Here is a 20,703-nt window from a genome sequence, read left to right as displayed (position 1 = left end):
TGGGAATCAGGTACGTAGTTTTCTCAAAGTTTAAAACACTTGTAGTGTACGTATACGCAAACAAGTGTCCCGAGGATCGCTTAAAAAAATCGTTTCACTCTAATGCACGCTTTGTAGGTAACTTTTACCACCAGGAGTCGCACGGTTAAAACGGTTCCTGGCTTTCCCAGGAACTCCCAGGAAATCGCCTATGTCTGTACCACAGCCTTCATGGGAAAACCAGGAACCGTTTCTGTACCGTGTCTAGAAGCTGAAGAGACGTAAATTAAAAGTGAAAATATTACGGAGCTCGGGTCGGTGTCAAACACAAACTAGTCTTCGTAATTATTTTAACTGTGTACAAGGCAGGCAAAGTCTCCGATTTGTATCGCCCCTTTTCCTGTTATTTTTGTTGTAAATGCAGTTTCTGACTGAAATTTGTTTAGGTTTAAATATAGGCTTTTCAACCACATGAGGACATGCAGTAAAGTGATGTTTCTCACATCTAAAACTGCTTGTTTGTGCAATGTACCCTGTGGGACTAGAAAGTAAGTAAACATGACTTTTCTTGTTGTTGCAGACGCTGACAAGCGCACGAAACTTCTGAATGCCTGTACAGCAGCAGGTAAGTCGACTGGAACGCAGAGAATTTAGAACGTCGATTTGCAGGTTGAGTTTCTCACTTTCACTGTTCTGAATTTGTGTGACTACCATGTACGAATCCGGATCACAAGTCAGCGCAGCAATGTTTTGCGGAGTTTGGAAGCTCGACTTAGTTTTACTGCCTACCAATTCTGTCCAAAGAAAAGGATAATAATTTTCATCTTTGGTCAAGGGGGTGCTGACATGAGACTAGGGGTAATGGACTCGCAACGGAGCTGGCCGGAATCTCTGCCTTGCTAATTGTAGTTCACTATTCCTCCGACTAAATATGCGATTTTTGAGATGGCTCGGGCATTTTCGGAAAGAACACATCTTAAAGTATGCCCGAAATTCAAAAAAGTTTCAATTTTCCCACCAGGGCTCGAACAGGAACAGCTTAACCGTTGCGCTACTCAAATGCGCAGGGCGACGGCCATGGTGCCAGGGGCGACGCAGGGGGGGCGCCTCTTTAACTTGCGCTAGAAGCTTCCGGATGCCGCAAAAGTGATGGGACAAGTGGTGCACCTTGATATATGTCGAAGACAAACTATGTCCCATCACTTTTGCGGCATCGGGAAGCTTCTGTCGCAAGTTGAAGAGGCGCCCCCCCTGCGTCGCCCCTGGCACCATGGCCGTCGCCCTGCGCATTTGAGTAGCGCAACGGTTAAGCTGTTCCTGTTCGAGCCCTGGTGGGAAAATTGAAACTTTTTTGAATTTAGGGCATACTTTAAGATGTCTTCTTTCCAAAAATGCCCGAGCCATCTCAAAACTCCCATATTTAGTCGGAGAAATAGTGAACTACAATTAGCAAAGCAGAGATTCCGGCCAGCTCCGTTGCAAGTCCATTACCCCTAGTCTCATGGTGCTGACTGTCCTGAACCGTGTACGAAGTATTATATATTATAAGTGTTATAGAGTATTATAGGTATTATTTCGGGTAATATGTTTAGATAATTGTGTAAGTTTTCGTGGTTTGTCCTACTCTTTCAGGCGTGGGAACCGTGACATTGAACCACAGGGCTAGCATATTCAGCAAGTGTGGCACAAGCTGTGTCTCACACTTGTAAGCGTGAGACAAAATGTTCCACACCTACAAGTGTGAGACGGCAGTGCGCCTCGGAATGACTAAAAGTCCAATCGTTTGCCCTCAGATTCCCCCAGCACACATCGGTTGATGACGACCCTGTGCGAAACCATGGAAGTGGCGCAGCAGGGCGGTCCATCCGACGCGTCGGCCAGGACGATGCGCGGGCTCTGCACCTACGCCAAGGTCCTCTTCATGCTGAACGGTTGTCTGCGTTCCGTGGCCCGGAGAGGGTCCAGCCTCAGACGAGAGGTGGCGCGCCAAGTCGATGCTCTGGCGGCCGTGCTCGCCGCGCGGCCACGCAGCGTCCTCAGCGCTCAAGAGGTACAGCGCCAGTCCGTGCCAGCCGCACTGCAAATCCCAGTGTGGGACCCACGCTTGCGAACGTGGAACATTTTGTCCCACGCTTACAAACTTGGAACAGTTTGTTCCACGCTTTCAAACGTGGAACATTTTGTCCCCCCGCTTCCAAACGTGGAACACTTTGTCCCACGCTTACAAACGTGGGACAGTTTGCATGCCTGTCCCACGCTTGGATAAGCAGTTCGCGCCTTATCGACGAGCGGGTGCACTGTGCAACCAGTTGTAGAGATCTCTACACTCTCATCCCTCAAGGGCGTGAATTGGAATTTGCCTCAGCTAAATTTTGATGCCCTTTTAAGGGGAGGTTCTACTGAAAATATTGCATTTTTCAAATTGAGCCCCAGTGAGCCCCAGTGTAAACATTTGTTGCAGATGCATAGTAATGCATGGTAAATAGTCAGACGTGAAATGTAGAGCCCATTACCTCCCTCCAAATCAAGTCGAAGAGGTTTTTTCAGCCTATATTAGCAATATCGTTAGAAATTCTCCTACTCAAAGTATTTCAACGTAAACTGATGTTGTGGCCATTTTTCACTTCATTGGCTCATATGCAATTAAGCGTGGCATCACCAAGACATGGGACCCAACAAATTAATTTTGGCGTTGCTTTTCAGAAAAAAAGACACAAAAATATCAGGATTTTTACCATTTTCTTGAAATTTTATTGACATGCTGTCTTAAAAACACAGCTTATGATTTTGTTATGGTCCCAGTATCTTACTAATGCCACGGTTTATCAAGTATGAACTAGGGGCCGTCGATATGCACGCTTTTTCGCTTTTGGCTTCCCGACAACTCTTAAAAGATCGGAAATTTTGCGCTGATTCCAGAAATGACCTCGGTTTTTCGATTGGACATAATCTTGATCACCCTACCAGCCGTTTTATGAAAAAACAGCGGTTTTTTCGCAGTGAATTGATTGTGGTACCCCCAAATGGCGATCGGCAGTGCGGGGATGGGGTTTGGCGGCTGGATGGTCTTCCCTGGACCCAAATGCAACAGTTTGACACATGAGGGGGTGTGCGACCGCACCCATGTGGTCCTCAGACCTCAATTTTAGCTATTTTTTCATGAAAAATCGCGAAAAAAATACGTTTTTTTCGCAGATGGCCGACGATTGTGACACCCTACTGACACGGTGACTTGTCTGTTGTTTGTAAAAAGTTGCCCTAGGGCTAAGGGAACACAGCGCAGCGCCTGGATGGAGGCCGGGAAGCGCTGGGGAGGGAGGGAGGGGGTGCGGCGCTCTCACTCAAATTCGCCCAAAACGCCCAAAAACGAACGGCGCGTGGCGCGCTCGTCGCTGGGCCAGGGGGTGAAGGGGTGAGGCACCCTGTGGCTGCCAGCTCGGTCGGCTTTGCTCCGGCTGGCCAGCTGGTGCCGGTGTTACCGGTACATTATCTCCCCCTGGAGCTTTGTACCTACCTACATTACCTACAGCTTTGAACATTATGCCTAGGCATGGTGTATCCTCTCCCTCCCGCCCCCCGCGGGAAAAACGTGCCTTGGCATGTTGTTACCCGCACGCCCGCATTGAGCCTAGGCATCATGTTGTACCCACCACCTTGGAGGGGGAGGCTAGGGGAGAGAAGGGCGATTTGTAACAGATTTCGGCATTCGCTATACAAATAAAGAATATTCTATATCGGTGTCAAACTTGTGCCAGGTGAGCAGTCTGGCCCTTTATTTAAACTATACCTCTCCATTGGATCAATCTGGAATCCATAATCTTTGAAATCTAAGACGCTTTCCCAACTCCTGTATGCTGTTACGAATCGCCCCAGCATAGGGTGAAGAGCCATGGGGCTTTTCATAACATCCTACACATTAAATAGAACATCGTCGGGGATGTTATCTCCTCTAGCAGTTGTTCTTCGGGTGTCCTATAGACGCTTCAAAATGTAAGGGAGGGTGGGGCACCATGACCACTGGGGCACCATGACCACCCCCCTCGCTCTCGGGAACTACTTTGCCGACGGCAACCGGTCGACCGGACTTTCGAGAGAATAGAATTCTAACTATTTTCAGCCAGAGCCCTACCTTCTAGCTTCAAGGGTACGACCATAGCACCTCGCCAAAATTTTTGTTACAGCGTTTTGGCTAAATTGGGCGTTTTTCAAATCTGGGATATTTTTTCTCACTCTCACATTTGAGAAGATAGGTTCGATGTCTTAGGTTTTTCTCAAAATGTCGGCTCTTCGGCAAAATATCCAACATCACATTTAATTCTAAGTAGTTGTTTGCTTGCTCGGGGAGCCTTAGAGTCGTAAACTGCACTGTGGGGCACCATGACCACTTTTTAGTGGGGCACCATGACCACACATATTTGAGTGTTTTTTCTCATATTTTGGCCTGATAATGATTTATTTTCGTCGAAAATTTGCTTTTTGCTTCTGAAAATGTAAAAAGGTTGAATAATTGCTGCAGAATAGATAGTTTTATCACAAATTTGTGATAATTTGTGAATCACCAAGATGATTAAGAATGGTTCTGAAACTGAGACTTGAAATGGTGGTTTCTCTTGCACTAAATGAGCTCCAAACCGCAAAAGTTGGCCGCGAAGGCGATCCGTGGCTACTTTGCACCAAGATGGCTCTGGCATTATGAGAAACAGCATTTAATTCACTTGTTTGCAGTGTAGTAACCGCGATAATTTTCTTAAAATTTACCAAATTGAAATCTGCATACGAATTTGGACTCGTCTTAGCAAGACAAACATAAAATGTTAACACATGTCATAGCTTTGGATGTGAAATTTGAAAGCCTTAGAGCGTTAACTGTTTTAAACCGTCCATTTCAAGGCATCTTAGAACGTTTGATACTTCGAAGGTTTTTACAGTGTTTTTTAGTTTAGTTGACTGGCCTGATGGTAATGACAGCGATATAAACAATTTCAATGAGAATACTGGTAGAAAGTACACTTTTTGGGCCAAAAAATTACTATGGTCATGGTGCCCCACGGGGTGGTCATGGTGCCCCATAGGTGGGGCACCATGACCACTTTGCGTTTTATTTTCCAAAGTGTTCTGTGAGCCTGCCGTGCATTGCAGACAAGTTCCAATGGTTGGAAGAGGTCCTTGGAGGTCCAAAGAATCCCCTCATGCTAGAAACTTAACTGTTCGAACCACACGGTGGAGTAGAGGGAGGCACAAAAAAAAAGTGGTCATGGTGCCCCACCCTCCCTTACATTACAAGCTGCCGTTGACCCGCCTCAGCATTAACTGATAGGCAGTCAGGCTGATAGGCTGATAGGAATTTAATTGCGTGAACTACCTAAATTCTTATTTTCCTACGAGTCTGCAGCGAATCACCCCAAATGCCTGTTACGCAAGAAGTACCTACGTAACCACCACTCGATGAAGTTAAGAAGGCAACTTGTGCCACGTGGTTACATTGTAAAAGGGTCACGCTTCGAGGCCCTAACGGTACTTCGATGGTGATTCATACCTGGGGGGCCTCAGACAGAAACTTCCTGCAACTCAAAATCTAAGATTTGCATTTTTTCGGTGCACCCTACATTTCAGACTCCCTCCAGAACAATACCTGAGCACCGATCACATCCGCTTCGATTGTTCAAGGACCCTCTACTTGAAGCGAAAGAGGGGCCATACTAAGATATTACTCTGCTCCCTCTACTTAAATTAATAAACGCATTTGTTACGAATCGCCTCACTCTCCCGTACTACATGCCTAGGCATATTGTATCACCCCCTACCAGCAAGGGGGGAGGGGGGGATCAGATTGTGCCTAGGCATTTCGGGGGTTACACCATGCCTAGGCATAATGTTCAAAGCTGTAGGTAATGTAGGTAGGTACAAAGCTCCAGGGGGAGATAATGTACCGGTAACACCGGCACCAGCTGGCCAGCCGGAGCAAAGCCGACCGAGCTGGCAGCCACAGGGTGCCTCACCCCTTCACCCCCTGGCCCAGCGACGAGCGCGCCACGCGCCGTTCGTTTTTGGGCGTTTTGGGCGAATTTGAGTGAGAGCGCCGCACCCCCCTCCCTCCCTCCCCAGCGCTTCCCGGCCTCCATCCAGGCGCTGCGCTGTGTTCCCTTAGCCCTAGGGCAACTTTTTACAAACAACAGACAAGTCACCGTGTCAGTAGGGTGTCACAATCGTCGGCCATCTGCGAAAAAAACGTATTTTTTTCGCGATTTTTCATGAAAAAATAGCTAAAATTGAGGTCTGAGGACCACATGGGTGCGGTCGCACACCCCCTCATGTGTCAAACTGTTGCATTTGGGTCCAGGGAAGACCATCCAGCCGCCAAACCCCATCCCCGCACTGCCGATCGCCATTTGGGGGTACCACAATCAATTCACTGCGAAAAAACCGCTGTTTTTTCATAAAACGGCTGGTAGGGTGATCAAGATTATGTCCAATCGAAAAACCGAGGTCATTTCTGGAATCAGCGCAAAATTTCCGATCTTTTAAGAGTTGTCGGGAAGCCAAAAGCGAAAAAGCGTGCATATCGACGGCCCCTAGTATGAACCAAATAAGTGAAAAATGCCCAGAACATCAGTTTACACTAAAATACTTTGCATAGGAGAATTTTTCAAGTTACAACTGGAAAAAGCAGAAAATTCATCTTCGACTGGATTTGGGGCCAGTTATTGCTCTTCAAACTTCACATTTTACTATTTACAATGAAATACTTTAAATTTACAATGAATATTGATACTGGGACTCAATTCGAAGAAAGTAAGAATTTCAGTAGAACGTCCCCTTAAATGTTAAAATAAGTTAAGGATCCTTGCTATTTTGGCGTGTGCTTTCATGGACAGTGTCACTCAACTTTTCTGCGAGTGATTGCCCCCTCGATTATGAATGCTCCATTTTCACTCAACTGCACGCACCAAATGCTTGTGCATAATTTTGTATGTGTAGCTTGCACGATTTTGTGCATGCGTGGAATCTCGACGCGTCCTTAAAGAATAACTCGCGCTGCTCGCTGGGGGCTCCGCCCCCATACCCCCGCATGTGTGGGGCGCGTGCCGAAGTATTTTCAGTAAGTCCGTGGTGACCAAAGGCAAATTTTCTAAGGAAGTAAATGTGCTGCTTCTTTGCAAGGTCTATTTAACAGCTTTTGACCATATAATTAAGCTACTTTTACTGCCCATAGCTTGTATTGCATTGGCTACTGTGGCAGTCAATGGGTGCATACAAGGTCCGGAAAATATTGAAGACTGCTTTGACAAGAATAAAGGTGAATGGAAAAAGCCGCAAGTCTCTACGACCACTCCTAAACCCCAAACATTTCTATGAGTGAGTCAGTGAGTGAGTTGCAGTCAGTCATTCAGTTCTTGATAAGTGAGGGAGTCAGTCAGTCGGATTTTGCGGCTATGTAGGTTCTTGATGATAATTGATGATTGATTTTGAGTATGTTGCCGGTGACGGCGACCCGATTGCGGCACAGTTTCGGAAATGTCTCGACCAGACCTACCGATAGGGCGAATAAAAATTTTCTGTCGGTCGGTCCCCTTTTTTAAAGATTGCGTGGATTTTGTTGAATTTAGGCCTATTTTTATAACGTTTGTAGGATGTTGCCGGTGACGGGGATCAGATTGCGGCACAGTTTTGGAAATGTCTCGACCAGACCTAGCGATAGGGCGAATAAAAATTTTCAGTCGGTCGGTCCCCTTTTTCGAAGATTGAGTGCGTTTGCTCGGAAACGGTGAGGAATTTGGTCCCCTTTTTTGAAGATAAAGTAGGTTTGCTTGGAAACGGTGAGGAATTTTGAACTTTTGGTATTTTTGGTATTGAATGGAAAAAACCGCAAGTCTCTACGACCACTCTTTGACCCCAAACATTTCTATGAGTGAGTGAGTCAGTGAGTCAGTCAGTCGGTTTGGGGCTTTATAGGTTCTTTTGACAATTGATGATTGATTTTGAGGATGTTGCCGGTGACGGGGACCCGATTGCGGCACAGTTTCGGAAATGTCTCGACCAGACCTACCGATAGGGCGAATAAAAATTTTTAGTCGGTCGGTCCCCTTTTTTGAAGATTGAGTGGGTTTTGTTGAAATTTAGGCCTAATTAATCGTTTTGAGGATGTTGCCGGTGACGGGGACCCGATTGCGGCACAGTTTCGGAAATGTCTCGACCAGACCTACCGATAAGGCGAATAAAAAATTTCAGTCGGTCGGTCCCCTTTTTTGAAGATTGAGTGGGTTTTGTTGAAATTTAGGCCTATTTAATCGTTTTGAGGATGTTGCCGGTGACGGGGACCCGATTGCGGCACAGTTTCGGAAATGTCTCGACCAGACCTACCGATAGGGCGAATAAAAATTTTTAGTCGGTCGGTCCCCTTTTTTGAAGATTGAGTGGGTTTTGTTGAAATTTAGGCCTAATTAATCGTTTTGAGGATGTTGCCGGTGACGGGGACCCGATTGCGGCACAGTTTCGGAAATGTCTCGACCAGACCTACCGATAAGGCGAATAAAAAATTTCAGTCGGTCGGTCCCCTTTTTTGAAGATTGAGTGGGTTTTGTTGAAATTTAGGCCTATTTAATCGTTTTGAGGATGTTGCCGGTGACGGGGACCCGATTGCGGCACAGTTTCGGAAATGTCTCGACCAGACCTACCGATGGGGCGAATAAAAATTTTTAGTCGGTCGGTCCCCTTTTTCGATGATTGAGTGGGTTTGCTCGGAAACTGTGAGGAATTTGGTCCGCTTTTTTGAAGATTAAGTAAGTTTGCTCGGAAACGGTTAGGAATTTTCAACTTTTGGGATTTTTCCCAATTTTCCTATAAAATTTGGAATCGAATGGAAAAAACCGCATGTCTCTACGACCACTCCTTGACCCCAAACATTTCTATGAGTGAGTGAGTGAGTGAGTCAGTCAGTGAGTCAGTCGGATTGGGGCTATATAGGTTCTTGATCCTAATGATCCTAACTTTCGGAGCAGATCTAAGACAATTCTAACAGCCAGAAGCTGGTCCAAGACAATCCTAACTGTCAGTGCAGATTTAGAACTATTTTAACTGCAGAGGTACCTAAAAGTGTCAGTGAAGTATCTTCACTGCAAATCAGAGCATCTCGATACAACTGAAATACAATGTCCACTTATTTACATATAAGGATGAATTTTTGTAACAAGCCCTTCAGCTAGTAATTTTATGAAGTGTGTTGGCGTCACGGACTTTGAGAAAACACCGCTTTTTCACGTGATGTATGCAGTGAGGATAGTTCTGCATCGGCACGAAAAGTTAGGATTGTCTTGGATCTGTTCTGACAGTTAGGATTGTCTTGGATCTACCCTGGCAGTGAGGATTATCCTATCAGGACGGGTCGATTTGCATTATATTATGCGCACAAATGCACAATTTTACGCAAATTTGAGCACAAGTTTGGCACAAGCAAAACTTTTAACAGGTTTAAGGTCATGCATCACCACGCATCAAAATGCACGGAAACATTTAGTGTGCACGACTGTTCTCGCTTCGTTACAGGTTCTGGATTTGAACACTGAGCTGCTGCGGATACAACGGCTGCAGCAACTCTGCATGGTGGAGGAGCAGGCTGCTCAGGATGGCACCGACGACCTGCATTCCGACGACGAGTACTCGAAGGTGTCCTGCATTGTCCGAGGCACGGGACCCTACCCGCGCAAGACTCTGGACGACGCCGTTGATAGGACCATCGAGCGGTTGGCCGCGAGCGTCCAGGTAATATTTTGATCGTCCAATCACGAGAACGAAATTGACGACAGAATCGGACCCACTGTCAGTCAGACTGCAACACCCTCAGTCTCTGTGTTGCAATGAAGTATTCCAATGTTTCATTTATGAGCATAAAAAAATGCAATGAAAAATTGTAGGAAAATTTGGTGCAGGCTTTTTTCTCTTTTTGCACTGAAATCGAATGTGGGGTGAAGTTACCACATTTGGCTGTGGTGAGACCAAAGTGTGGTTACCGCATTCTACCACACGTACAAATGTGGTAAAAATTACACCCCTTCAAATAAGTGGTGATTAAGGTTTAAGGTTGGACGCTCAACAAGCGGCTCTGTCAAGCAAGAGCCTAAAAGCCTATAATTTAGCCGTTACCCATGTATTGCGTGGTCAAGACCACCCTTTGATGAGGTATGGAGGACTGACCACATTTTTTGCGGTGGTATTCACCATGAATTTTATGGGGTACTCTGCTGACCACTGATTTTTAGGGGTATTGACCGCATTTCCACGTGTGGTAAATTGGGGTAACCACAGTTTTGCGCCTACCACACATTACCTGTAGGCTGTACCACACTTCGAAGGACAGCACTGCAAAAGCAACGGCGATACTAAAGTCCATTTTTGGCGATACAATTGAGTATCGCCAATAAACGGCCGTACGGAAAAGTATTGCCTTCAGAACGGCGGTACAAAAAAGTATCGCCAAAATTTTTGGGAATACTTTTGGATATTGCCAAAACCACGGCACTTAACCAAGGTCTTCTCCCCTTGATTTGTTCGACGTTTATTGCCAAATCGTGGCAATACTCCAAAGTATCGCCAAATTTTGGCGATACTTTCGTGTATCGCCGTTTTGAAGGCAATACTTTTCCGTAAGGCCGTTTATTGGCGATACTCAATTGTATCGCCAAAAAAGGTACTAAAAGTATTGCCTTTGGATTTACAGTGAGTGTGCTCAAAATCGGGCTACGCTTCAAAGCGAAAAGTGGGGCAGTCGCAAGTGCCATTCTCATACTTGTGTTCTGTAAGAAACTAATTGCGAAGGTGCAAAGCTACTTCTGAAAGAATTAAAACATTTCCTCAGTGAACATAAGATTTTTTGTTCAATTTAGTGTATTTATTCACAGCAAAATGTTTGGCATCGAGTGCATACCGGCTTAAGTCAAATAAAATCCTAATATATAGAATATAGGGCGGGGAAGAACTGGACACCCCATATTTTACTTCAATACAGTAGGCACAGGAATAACAACTATCAAAAGTTGTTCCGTGGCATCAGCGGTTCATTACACGACAGTTGTCAGGCCAGTACATACGGCATTTGAAGTAAAATGTGGGGAGTCCAGTTCCCCTGTCCAGTTTTTCCCCGCCCCGCCCAAGCTTTCTTTTATTTCAATGTTTTCATCCATAGAATATAGTTATTTTTCGATTGACCACTTCTTGCTTGGTTTTAAAAAAAATTCTTATCATCAATTATTTTAAATTCATTTCATAAGGGGGGACCCTGGTGAAAAAATGGCCAAAACTGCCAAAAATAGTATTTTTAAAGTTTATAGATAAAAATGTGCTCAAAAGGTTTCAGTTTCAACAGGTTGAACATCTTTAAACTTTATGGGTAGTTCCTTCATCATTTGGAAAGAATTAACATTGAGATCAGTTGTCGTTGGCTTATACGCTCAACTTTACAGCTTTGCTCAGTCGACAAAAAAATTTGTCGTAGAAAGACTTTCTACATTCCTGGTTGACACCTACATGAGTCGTCTTGCATGGACTCTATTCATTGATGACTTGTCAACAAATTTTAGTAACGGAATCTTGATATCAGCCCTATTATTTTTTACAAACACCTAAAAGTTTGTAAAAAAGGCAAAAACTTCACTTTTTTTTAATGTTAAAATTTGAAAATTCATATCTCAGGACGAAAGTTGAAATTGAAAATTCCGTCACTAAAATCTCTTCTATTTTCAAGACTTTCCGTTCCAATGAAAGACGCACGAAGATTTTTCCCGAACACTCCAAAAAACACTGAAAAGCCACTTTTCTCAGAGACCGTTCAACATTTTGGATTGAATTTTGTTTTAGGAACTCACCATAATGAACGTAATAATTAATCCAAGTTTAAACTTTCTGGGATTATTTTAAAGCCTACTCGAAAGTTTCACCGCCCCCCCCCCCTAAGAAATGGAACATCTTACTCATGTTGAAAGGAAGTAAGAGCCGACAGTAGGAATAACCTAAGGTTTGGTCAGTCGACCACTATCATCGTTTTAATGATACATAAAAGATTTTAAACGCGTTGGGCTGACAATTCTGAACCCAAGAAACTTTAAACTTTTAATCCTCTTCACTCTTAAAGTTGTACAGTGAAGAATCTCTATATTATGGTGACAATGATCTAGTGTGAGATCTATCGAGAAAATGATGAGCTGTCTTTGTGACATACTATTGAGAGTTCACTGTACACAATGAAAAGTCTACGAAGCATTTGCTTTATAACTACGAATAAAATGAAGGCATTGTAGAATTACTTCGTATTATGAAGTATTGCAAAGGATTTTGCTTCATAATACGAAGCATTTCTTCGTAGATTTTACAATGCCTTCATTTTCTTCGTATATTACGAAGCGATTCTTCGTAGAGTATTTACTGTGTACTTTATAGATATTTTGACGTATTTCGTTTGTATTATGGAGAAAAAGTTCACCATGGTGGTGCCCTTTCACCGCAAGACAATTACAGTGTTTCCTTCATTCCAGCTGGGCGCTCAGTGGTGGGAGGAGGTTGAACTCCCAAGATCCGCCGCGCAGGGAAGCTGGTACTTCTGCGGCAAGGGGCACACCTACCCCAAGACGGGAACGGAGCGACGCTGCAACAAGTGCCCCAGGGACTGCATGGCCAGAATATTGGAAGATCCATCGTAGACGCATTCTCTGCTTCTTCTGCAGAGTGCAGCTTGGCTGTGCCTGAAGCTCAGTATTGTCGGCGAGCGTCAGTGCGTTCGCATTGTGTTCAAATTTGTTTGATGGTAATTCCTAGTCTACTTTAATCATGTCTGACGTTTACACAAGTGAAGTAAGCTTTAATTTTAACTCATGACTGTAGTAAACTTTAATTTTATAAATAGTGAAGTAAACTTTAATTTTAAGTATGTGTGTCTCTTAAAGCCCCATGTCTTGCTCCTGCATTTTTCCTCTAGGCTTCTAGTGCGACGCAATTGATCTTAAAGTGCTCATAAATATGCAATTTTATATTGACCAACTCGTAAAGCATTAAAATAGGGGTTTACGTTCATACGGCACAACTTACAAGAAAACAAAGCAGGGGAAATAGGCAAACACTGACAGTAGAAACAGTCTTTTCGGGTATGGTCCATTCAATACTGAACAGATCAATATATTTCTCGCAGAAAAACAACAACAAAACGTCACTATGAAATGGTACAAAAAACGTCATTTTTAATCAGTCTCACTGTTTATTCGGATATAATATTGGTTTATCACTTCCGAAAAAAAGACGAACACAACGAATGGCGCGACGAGACACAAACGGCGCTCTTACACGAAGGGAAATTAACAAAAATAATCTTTCATTTAAGAAATCCAAAGGGAAAATGAAGTTAACTCGAAGAAAAAAAAGTAATACTGATACTTTCTAGACATACGGTACAGATGTACTTGAAGTAAGAACATGATCTACAGCGACGAGAACATCAGCTTGACACAGCAAAGTTCCACACTCAGTGCTATAATCAAAATTGAAAACAGGGGGCCCGTTTCACACTCGTGAGTGTCCACATGCCGTCGGTCACCTCGAAAGATTTCGAATTACGTGACGAGGACAAGGGCTTTCCTCTCACAACACATTCCTACGGCTTCTCCCCAGAGTGAATCCTCTTGTGTCGCAACAAAGTATCTGGCCGAGAGAATGCCTTACCGCAGACGTCGCACTTGTAAGGCTGCTCCCCGGTGTGGATCCTCTTGTGTTTCACTAAGTCAGATGAATCAGAAAATGCCTTCCGGCAGACGATACACTTGTAAGGCTTCTCCCCAGTGTGGATCCTCTTGTGTTTCACGAAATAAGATGAATCAGAGAATGCCTTCCCGCAGACGTCACACTTGTAAGGCTTCTCCCCGGTGTGGATCCTCTTGTGTTTCACTACATGAGATGAATTAGAAAATGCCTTCCCGCAGACGTCACACTTGTAAGGCTTCTCCCCGGTGTGGATCCTCGAGTGCCTCACAAAGTTGCTCTTCTTGGAGAACTCCCTGCCACACACCCTGCACGAGTGAGGTCCGCCCTCAGTGTGACTTGCAAGGTGGTCCCGCAATCCGCTCTCAGTGCGGAAACGTTGGCCGCACTCCCCACAGTTGAATCCGCGGCGCGCCTTCCTGCCCGTCTCCTTGCTCGAGGCCTGCTCGTCCTGGACCGCGTCGCCAGCCGGCACTGCGAGGGAGAAGGCCTCGCCTACGAGCAGCTGCTGGGCCTGCTCCGCGCCGACGCCTGCAACCAAGGGACGGCCATGGTAAGACGGACCACGACTTTCCAGGCTTTCCTTGCGATAACTTTTCGAAGACGTTGCGGTGGCAGGAATTTGTTGCTGGCCCTTAAGGGAGAAGCTACGTTTAAATGACATTTTTCACAAAGTTCTTCGCCTGTACCATTTTCTGGTGCCTATGAATTTGACAGTCAAGTGTATTTCAGGCAGGCCGCCCTGCCAGGTCGACCACCCAAGAGAACGCATTTCAACTTGCGTCAGGGTTGCAGGACAGCGCCAAGTCTAACACACTTAATTAGCCTTTTTAACCGTAACTACACACTAAAGGTTTGTGTACAATTTTGTACGTGGTGATGCATAATTTTAAACTTTTGTGCCGTCGTGCACAAAATTGTGCCTGAATTTGCATAAATTTATGCATTTTCACGCATAATATCATGCAAATTCCCCGCATGCACAACATCGTGCAAGTGGCACGTACAAAATTCTACATAAACATTTAGTGTGTATGGCCATATTTGCACTGCGATTTCAAACGATATGAGTATAGCACGTACACTGAAAATAGAAAGGTCAGACTTCTGACCCCTTAAACGGTCTTACTGAAATGTAAGACCGAAAAAGGGTCATACTGAAATGAAAGACCGAAAAAAGGTCATACTTTGATGTATGACCGAAAAACGGTCATACTTTATAGTGTAAGGTAAAAAATCAATTGTGGGTCACGAATCAATTGTGGGTCATTTTTTTTCGACGGGTCACCGCAGACCCGACGGAGATTGAATCGATTTGAATTTCGCGGTAGACCTTCCTCCAACCTTTCTTTGTCTTCCAAAATAGCGTGTATGTCCGAGCGACGACTGTAACGGCTCCTATCAGGCTTCAAAGGAAGGCCCTTCAAAAAGTCGTGAAAAAAGCGCCCATCCAACGAGGCGAAAAATCGTGTGTTTTTCAATTTGCCACCGTGAAGCCATTACGAGGTAAAACGAGACGCCCTTGCTGATTTAGGTTCATAATAGGTCAGGGAACATAAATTTACCATAGTACAGCCGAAATCATTCGATGCCATGGTGCGCGGGTGATGGCAAAGTAGCGTTCGCTACCATGTCCGACCCATTATTTTAGACGAATTTTACGGTAGTTTTTTTATATTTTTGTTTTCTACGCTTCTGAATGACTGATATATCGTATCACAGTAAATTCCATTTTTCTGCTCTGTCACATTTAGTACTACGATACGAAGGTTGTTAAGGTTAGGCTACAGCCCCGGATGACAACGCTAGCTCTTACTTCCAGTCCGCCATAAGGCTTTTTTTTGTTGAGGAGGGGGTGGCATTGCGGGGCTTACCTAGCGCCCGGAAGGGGACCACTCTCTAACTGCAGGCTAGGCACCCGAGGCCAGTCCGGGTCCGAGTCAAATCAATCCCTACAGACTAAATATTCTGACTGAAATAGACTATAAACTGTAGCAATACTTCACGATGACAGGGTGTGGTGTTGGATTGTCTACCACACCGGCGGCCCTAGAATATGCACTATAAAAGTTTCGTCTCTAATCCAGGACGTTTAACTCACATCTGTCTCACAGTGTAATAAGCCTGTTTATGTATTTTTCCTCTTTGAGTGAAAAACGTGCCTGCTTGGTTTATTGAGAACCAGGGACCTTTTATTGATGAAAATAGGAAAATATCTTGCAAAAGTGGCCAATTTACAAGCAAAAAGACGAAATGGCCCACATTTGATATGACCCACAATTGATTCATTGTGCTACAGATCCTGCAGTTTTCACGATTCCGAAAAATAAATTCAAAAGTGAATTCCTTTCGCATCCAAGCAAATCATATCCACATTTGAGCTTTCTACAATGCTGACCCACAACTGGTTCCAAAAATCAATTGTAGGCCAAAACAGACTATTTTTAAAACAGCCACAGCTTAGTAAATAAGGATGATAGACGGGGCTACTATGCTGCAAAACTTAGTCCAAGGACCATAGTGAAAGGCCGCACATGCACTTTTGTCACCAGGTCAAAATTAAAGGCCTTAATTTGGAATTTTCAAAAATGTGACCCACAATTGATTTTTTACCTTATCACGGGTAAAGGCTGATATATCCCCAAGCTAAACAATAGCCAGTCTCGCTGATGTCTGACCTTTTTTTGGTCATACATTTGTGTATGACCGAAAAACGGTCTTACTTTTTGTATCACCGAAAATCGGTCAGATGTCTCACCATTTGAATTTCAGTGTATGGTGCGATGCAGGTGAGATATCGCACCATACGTGCAATGCGATAGCCATATTGCACCTTACGTGCGATGCGTCCCGAAAATGCCCTATGCTAATGCATGAGAATGGGGAGGTATTGCACTTCATGTGCGATGCTTTTGCATCGCAACAATGCGATGCGTTTGCATCGCACCAATTGACGCACATAACGTTTGGATTCTCAGTGAGTACAAACATAAGTTATGCTCAAATTGGAACATAAATTATGTAAAATTCCGTCAATACTGAAGCACAATATGAATTTTTGTTCCAAATATTCGTTTACAATTGTACACAGCATACGTAAATACTAATAGGGCCGTGGTTAAGAACAATAAAAGTACGGAAACAGTCAGTGTGCGTGTCGCACTGTGGGAAAAAATCACAGTAAATCCTGTAGTGATTAGCACAGCTGTCACTGTAGTTCAGAGTACAGGATTTACTGTACTTTTTAAACAGGATCTACTGTACTTTGTACGGGATTTACTGTACCACAGGAGTGGAGTACGGAATATCCTGTACCAGGTACAGTAGTTACTGTAGCCAGGCACGGTAAACCCTGTGTTCTGAACTACAGTAAATCCCGGCAAAAAAATTAACGGGATTCACTGTTTTTTTTTCGCACAGTGCGTAAGGGAACCCATAGAGTGGAGTTGGACCACCCCCTATCATTTCAAGGGAGTTGCGTTGGCTGCCGAAGCAACACGTAAGAAGCCTTGCAAAAGACTCACCTGCAGCGACCTTGGAGTCCGGCATGCTTCCCTCCTCGTCAGGCTGGTCGAACACTCCGTCCAGCGGCGGGCACGGACCGCCATGGCCTGGGCCTGGAAGAGAACCACCGTCATTGGCAGAACCAGCCGAGGGCGCAGAGGGGGCGGCGAGGGCCTTACCGCACACAGCGCACTGCACGCACGGGGACGGCTGCAGTCCGGAGCTCCAGTCGCAGTCAGCACTCTCCGTCGGCAAGTCGATGCTCTCGATTTTCAGATCTAGCCAGAAAATACGGCAGTTAGTATCCGATAAGACAGTCAGCTCCCAATAAACCTGTTCCCAGCGCCCGGCATGCAAAAGCGCCACACACTAAACTACACTCCAAAGTGAGGTACCGGGTTCAGACTTAATTATAGAGGAATTTAGTCGACGCTCTAGGCTTACAGATCTGGACAGAAAAATAAGGAAGGGAGTATCCGATGAAAGAGTCAGCTCCCAATGAACCTGTTCCCAGCGGCCGGCATGCAACAGCGCCACACAATTTGAAAACCACTGGCCAAAAGGGAGAAGTGAAGGGGGGCAGATTTTATTTTTCAAGAATTTTGAATGAATAATTTGAAACTTTTCAGCAATTGCATTGGAAGATACAACAAAAACGTTCGTATTACGAAGGAAAACCACCTCTGCATTATGCTTGCGCCATTTCTGTTGTGTTACGGGAAATTTATTCGTAATACATTTAGGATGAAAACATTACAAGAGAAAAGCATTCCACTTACAACAACCCGTTCGTAAAAAGCAAAAAAAAAATAAAAAAAAATTCCAATGCTAATCGCATTGCACGGTGTTCCCGTTTTCATAACTGGTTTAAAAGTGAGATATAAACAAATGTGTAGAAATTGTGGTTTGGCCTGAATTTAAACAGGTATTGTATTTAATTTAAGCGTGCTAATCGGAGTAGAGGTCTGAGGTAGGCTCTAAATGCAGGGCTGCTTTGTGGGCTCATTTTCAGCCTTGTTAAGCTCTAGAGAGGCAAAAACTTGGGCTTTGATTCGAAGTCACCGCCTGCTAACGGCTCAAAGAAGTCCGACTTTGTAAGGAGAATGCAAATAATTTGTACCTTAATGTTTTAAAATAAATGCACATGGTCACAGTTCAAGCCTCTAGCTTTAATCCAAGCCCAAACTTTTGCTCCTCTCAGCAACGATGGAGCGGCAGTTTCAATGAGCATGCGCTAAATTCAAACTAAGCAATGGAAAAGAGTTCTGTCAAACCTGATTCAGTTAACACTATGACCGTCTCACTCCATTTCGCGAGTTACAGTGCTCATGTTCGTTAAACGAAAGTCAGCGGCGTTTCGAAATCACCCTTCCCGAGTTTATAAAGTTTGTCAAACCAACCATCGTGCTGTTTTTACGTTGTGAGTAAGAACTGTTCTACAGAATCGAGGAAAACATGACAAGACAACCGCAGCCTTTGAGAGCAACCTCAGCAACAATGGAGGGGCAGTTTCAATGGGCGCCTGCTCGTTCTTTCAGCCTCGCGATTTTCGAAAGGGCGCAGACGGCAAGCAAATCGGTGCCAACCCACGAAAATTAAATTGGTGCGTCGTTTCTGCTACGAACTTTTAATTAGTGACAGACTTTAAAGATGTTCCAACGTAGGGACACCGTTCAATGCGTTAGCATTGGCATTTTCGAATTTCACGGCGTTTTGATTTCTCTTTATCGGCGACTTTAAATTTTGACGGGTGGCACGATAGGATCATGCCGTTGCCATGGAGATTGTTTTTTCATGTTTTAACCATTTGCTCAGAACACAGACGATTTCTTGTTACTTTGATGAGCCAGGAGGTTTAGTTTTGAGGAGTGGCACATTTTTTATTTGAACCATTTTTTCGTATCATGAACGGTTCTCGTTTTCGATTGTTGCAAATTTATGTTTTTCGCGTTTACGGAAAATTTCCACGATAAATTTTCGAAAAAATTTGGAATTTTCGTTTTTTTCATGGTTGAAATAGTTTAGCGTTGTTTATTTGAAAATCGAAGAGGGGGGGGGGGAAGGAATCCACGGACCTCGGACAATAAAGGTTCTTGGGAACCCCTAAAAAAATAAGGTAGGGCGGCAGCTCCTGCAAGTCCGATCACCAAAAGTTAGAGAAAAAAAGCAAGGCAAACCATTAATGGTAGAAACCCTTGTATTCAATTTACTCGATAAGGGAGGATAGAATAGGGTGCAATAACCTATATGGCACTCAACACGCGATTTGTAATCAGTCTTACTGCTGTCTCGTCGATTGTCACTGGATTATCATTTCTAAAATCAACATCTATACTTGGCAAAGTTTCGACACAGAGAGACAAATTGCGCACTTTCAAAAAATAAAAATAAAATTTATTCCACGTAATCTATGTAAACAGTAAGCAAAACAAACTGAAACGTAAACAGTGCGTAGTGCTGATACTGGCACTTAAGTTTTACGGTACGGGAATAATTGATACAAAAAAAAGGTCGACAGTGACGAGCACATAACGTTTACATAGTAAAGTTCCACACCCGGTTCCTTTAACGAATTTCAAAAGAGGAGACCCGTTTGAAACGCGTGAGTGTCCAGATGCCGTCGGTCACCTCGAGGGACACCTCACACAACACAATCCTACAGGTTCACCCTTGAGTGGATCCTCTTGTGTCTCACTAAATTACCTGACTCAGCAAATGTCTTTCCACACACGTCACACTTGTAAGGCTTCTCCCCACTGTGGATTCTCTTGTGCTTTAAAAAAGCAGATGAGTCCGAAAACTTTTTTCTGCACACCTTACACTCGTACGGCTTCTCCCCAGAGTGGATCCTCTTGTGGTTTACCAAATTAAATGATACAGAAAATGCCTTCCCGCACACGTCACACTTGAAAGGCTTCTCCCCAGAGTGGGTCCTCTTGTGTTTCGCTACACTCCAAATCCAGGGTGTCTAGAAACTATACGCCTTAGGCGTATGCCACAGAAATGGAACTGCCTTAAGGCGCCTTGATTCTACACGCCAAAGGCGTATACCCCATTGAGCACCTTTTGCAGATAGAATTTAGCATGTGAGCACCATTGGTCGAAGGAAAGGTGCGTGCATTGTACACACCCTGGATCATAGGCACTGAGCTCAACAGGACTCTAGGTGCGTTGAATGCAAACACCGCCCTTGGCCGAGGCCATGCCTACCGAGGCCTTAAAGGGTGTTTACATTCTACGCACCTTGAGTCCTGTTGAGCTCAGTGCCTATGATCCAGGGTGTGTACTGTGCCGGAACATAAGATGTTGGCAACCCTGATGTGAAACCCTGTACTATGAGAAACAATAAACCTGCAGAGCTAGAAGGCGGTGATTGAAAAGAGCTGAACCAAACATGGGTCTTGGATTATTGAAGTTAAAACATATCCTTTGACATCCAGCTAAATCAAGAATTGAGATTAAATAATAAGTCACACACAAGTC

At 44.4% G+C, this 20,703-nt stretch overlaps 2 protein-coding genes across 2 annotated transcripts in view; one reads left to right on the top strand and one right to left on the bottom strand.

Moving 5' to 3' along the window:
• The window catches only part of LOC117645468 (NFX1-type zinc finger-containing protein 1-like), a 102,206-nt gene extending 89,311 nt beyond the window's left edge, over window positions 1-12,895 (top strand). Inside the window, exons 7-9 of the mRNA XM_034385703.1 lie at window positions 1,773-2,029; window positions 9,523-9,738; window positions 12,504-12,895. Of these exons, the coding sequence (XP_034241594.1) occupies window positions 1,773-2,029; window positions 9,523-9,738; window positions 12,504-12,668 (638 nt within the window). The 3' untranslated portion in view covers window positions 12,669-12,895. The remainder of the gene's footprint in view (window positions 1-1,772; window positions 2,030-9,522; window positions 9,739-12,503) is intronic.
• A 218-nt stretch (window positions 12,896-13,113) lies between these two features.
• LOC117645475 (zinc finger and SCAN domain-containing protein 22-like) lies at window positions 13,114-17,494 on the bottom strand. The gene is made up of 3 exons (XM_034385711.1): window positions 17,400-17,494; window positions 17,241-17,333; window positions 13,114-14,247 (listed from the first exon to the last, which is right to left on the bottom strand). The coding sequence occupies exons 2-3, from the start codon at window positions 17,263-17,265 to the stop codon at window positions 13,613-13,615; spliced, it is 660 nt and encodes a 219-aa protein (XP_034241602.1). The 5' UTR covers window positions 17,266-17,333; window positions 17,400-17,494; the 3' UTR covers window positions 13,114-13,612.
• Between the last annotated feature and the right edge of the window lie 3,209 nt (window positions 17,495-20,703).

This window comes from Thrips palmi, unplaced genomic scaffold (assembly GCF_012932325.1).
Source record: "Thrips palmi isolate BJ-2018 unplaced genomic scaffold, TpBJ-2018v1 HiC_scaffold_18, whole genome shotgun sequence".
Lineage (NCBI taxonomy): Eukaryota > Metazoa > Arthropoda > Insecta > Thysanoptera > Thripidae > Thrips > Thrips palmi.
This window is presented reverse-complemented; position numbering and strand designations above follow the sequence as displayed.

What these genes read in the sequence shown, in the direction of transcription:
- LOC117645475 (XM_034385711.1), bottom strand. Translation starts at nt 17,265, where the DNA reads ATGCCGGACTCCAAGGTCGCTGCAG. An exon ending in GGACTCCAAGGTCGCTGCAG is followed by an intron (nt 14,248 to 17,240) that starts GTGAGTCTTTTG and finishes CCTTGGTTGCAG; the next exon opens with GCGTCGGCGCGGAGCAGGCC.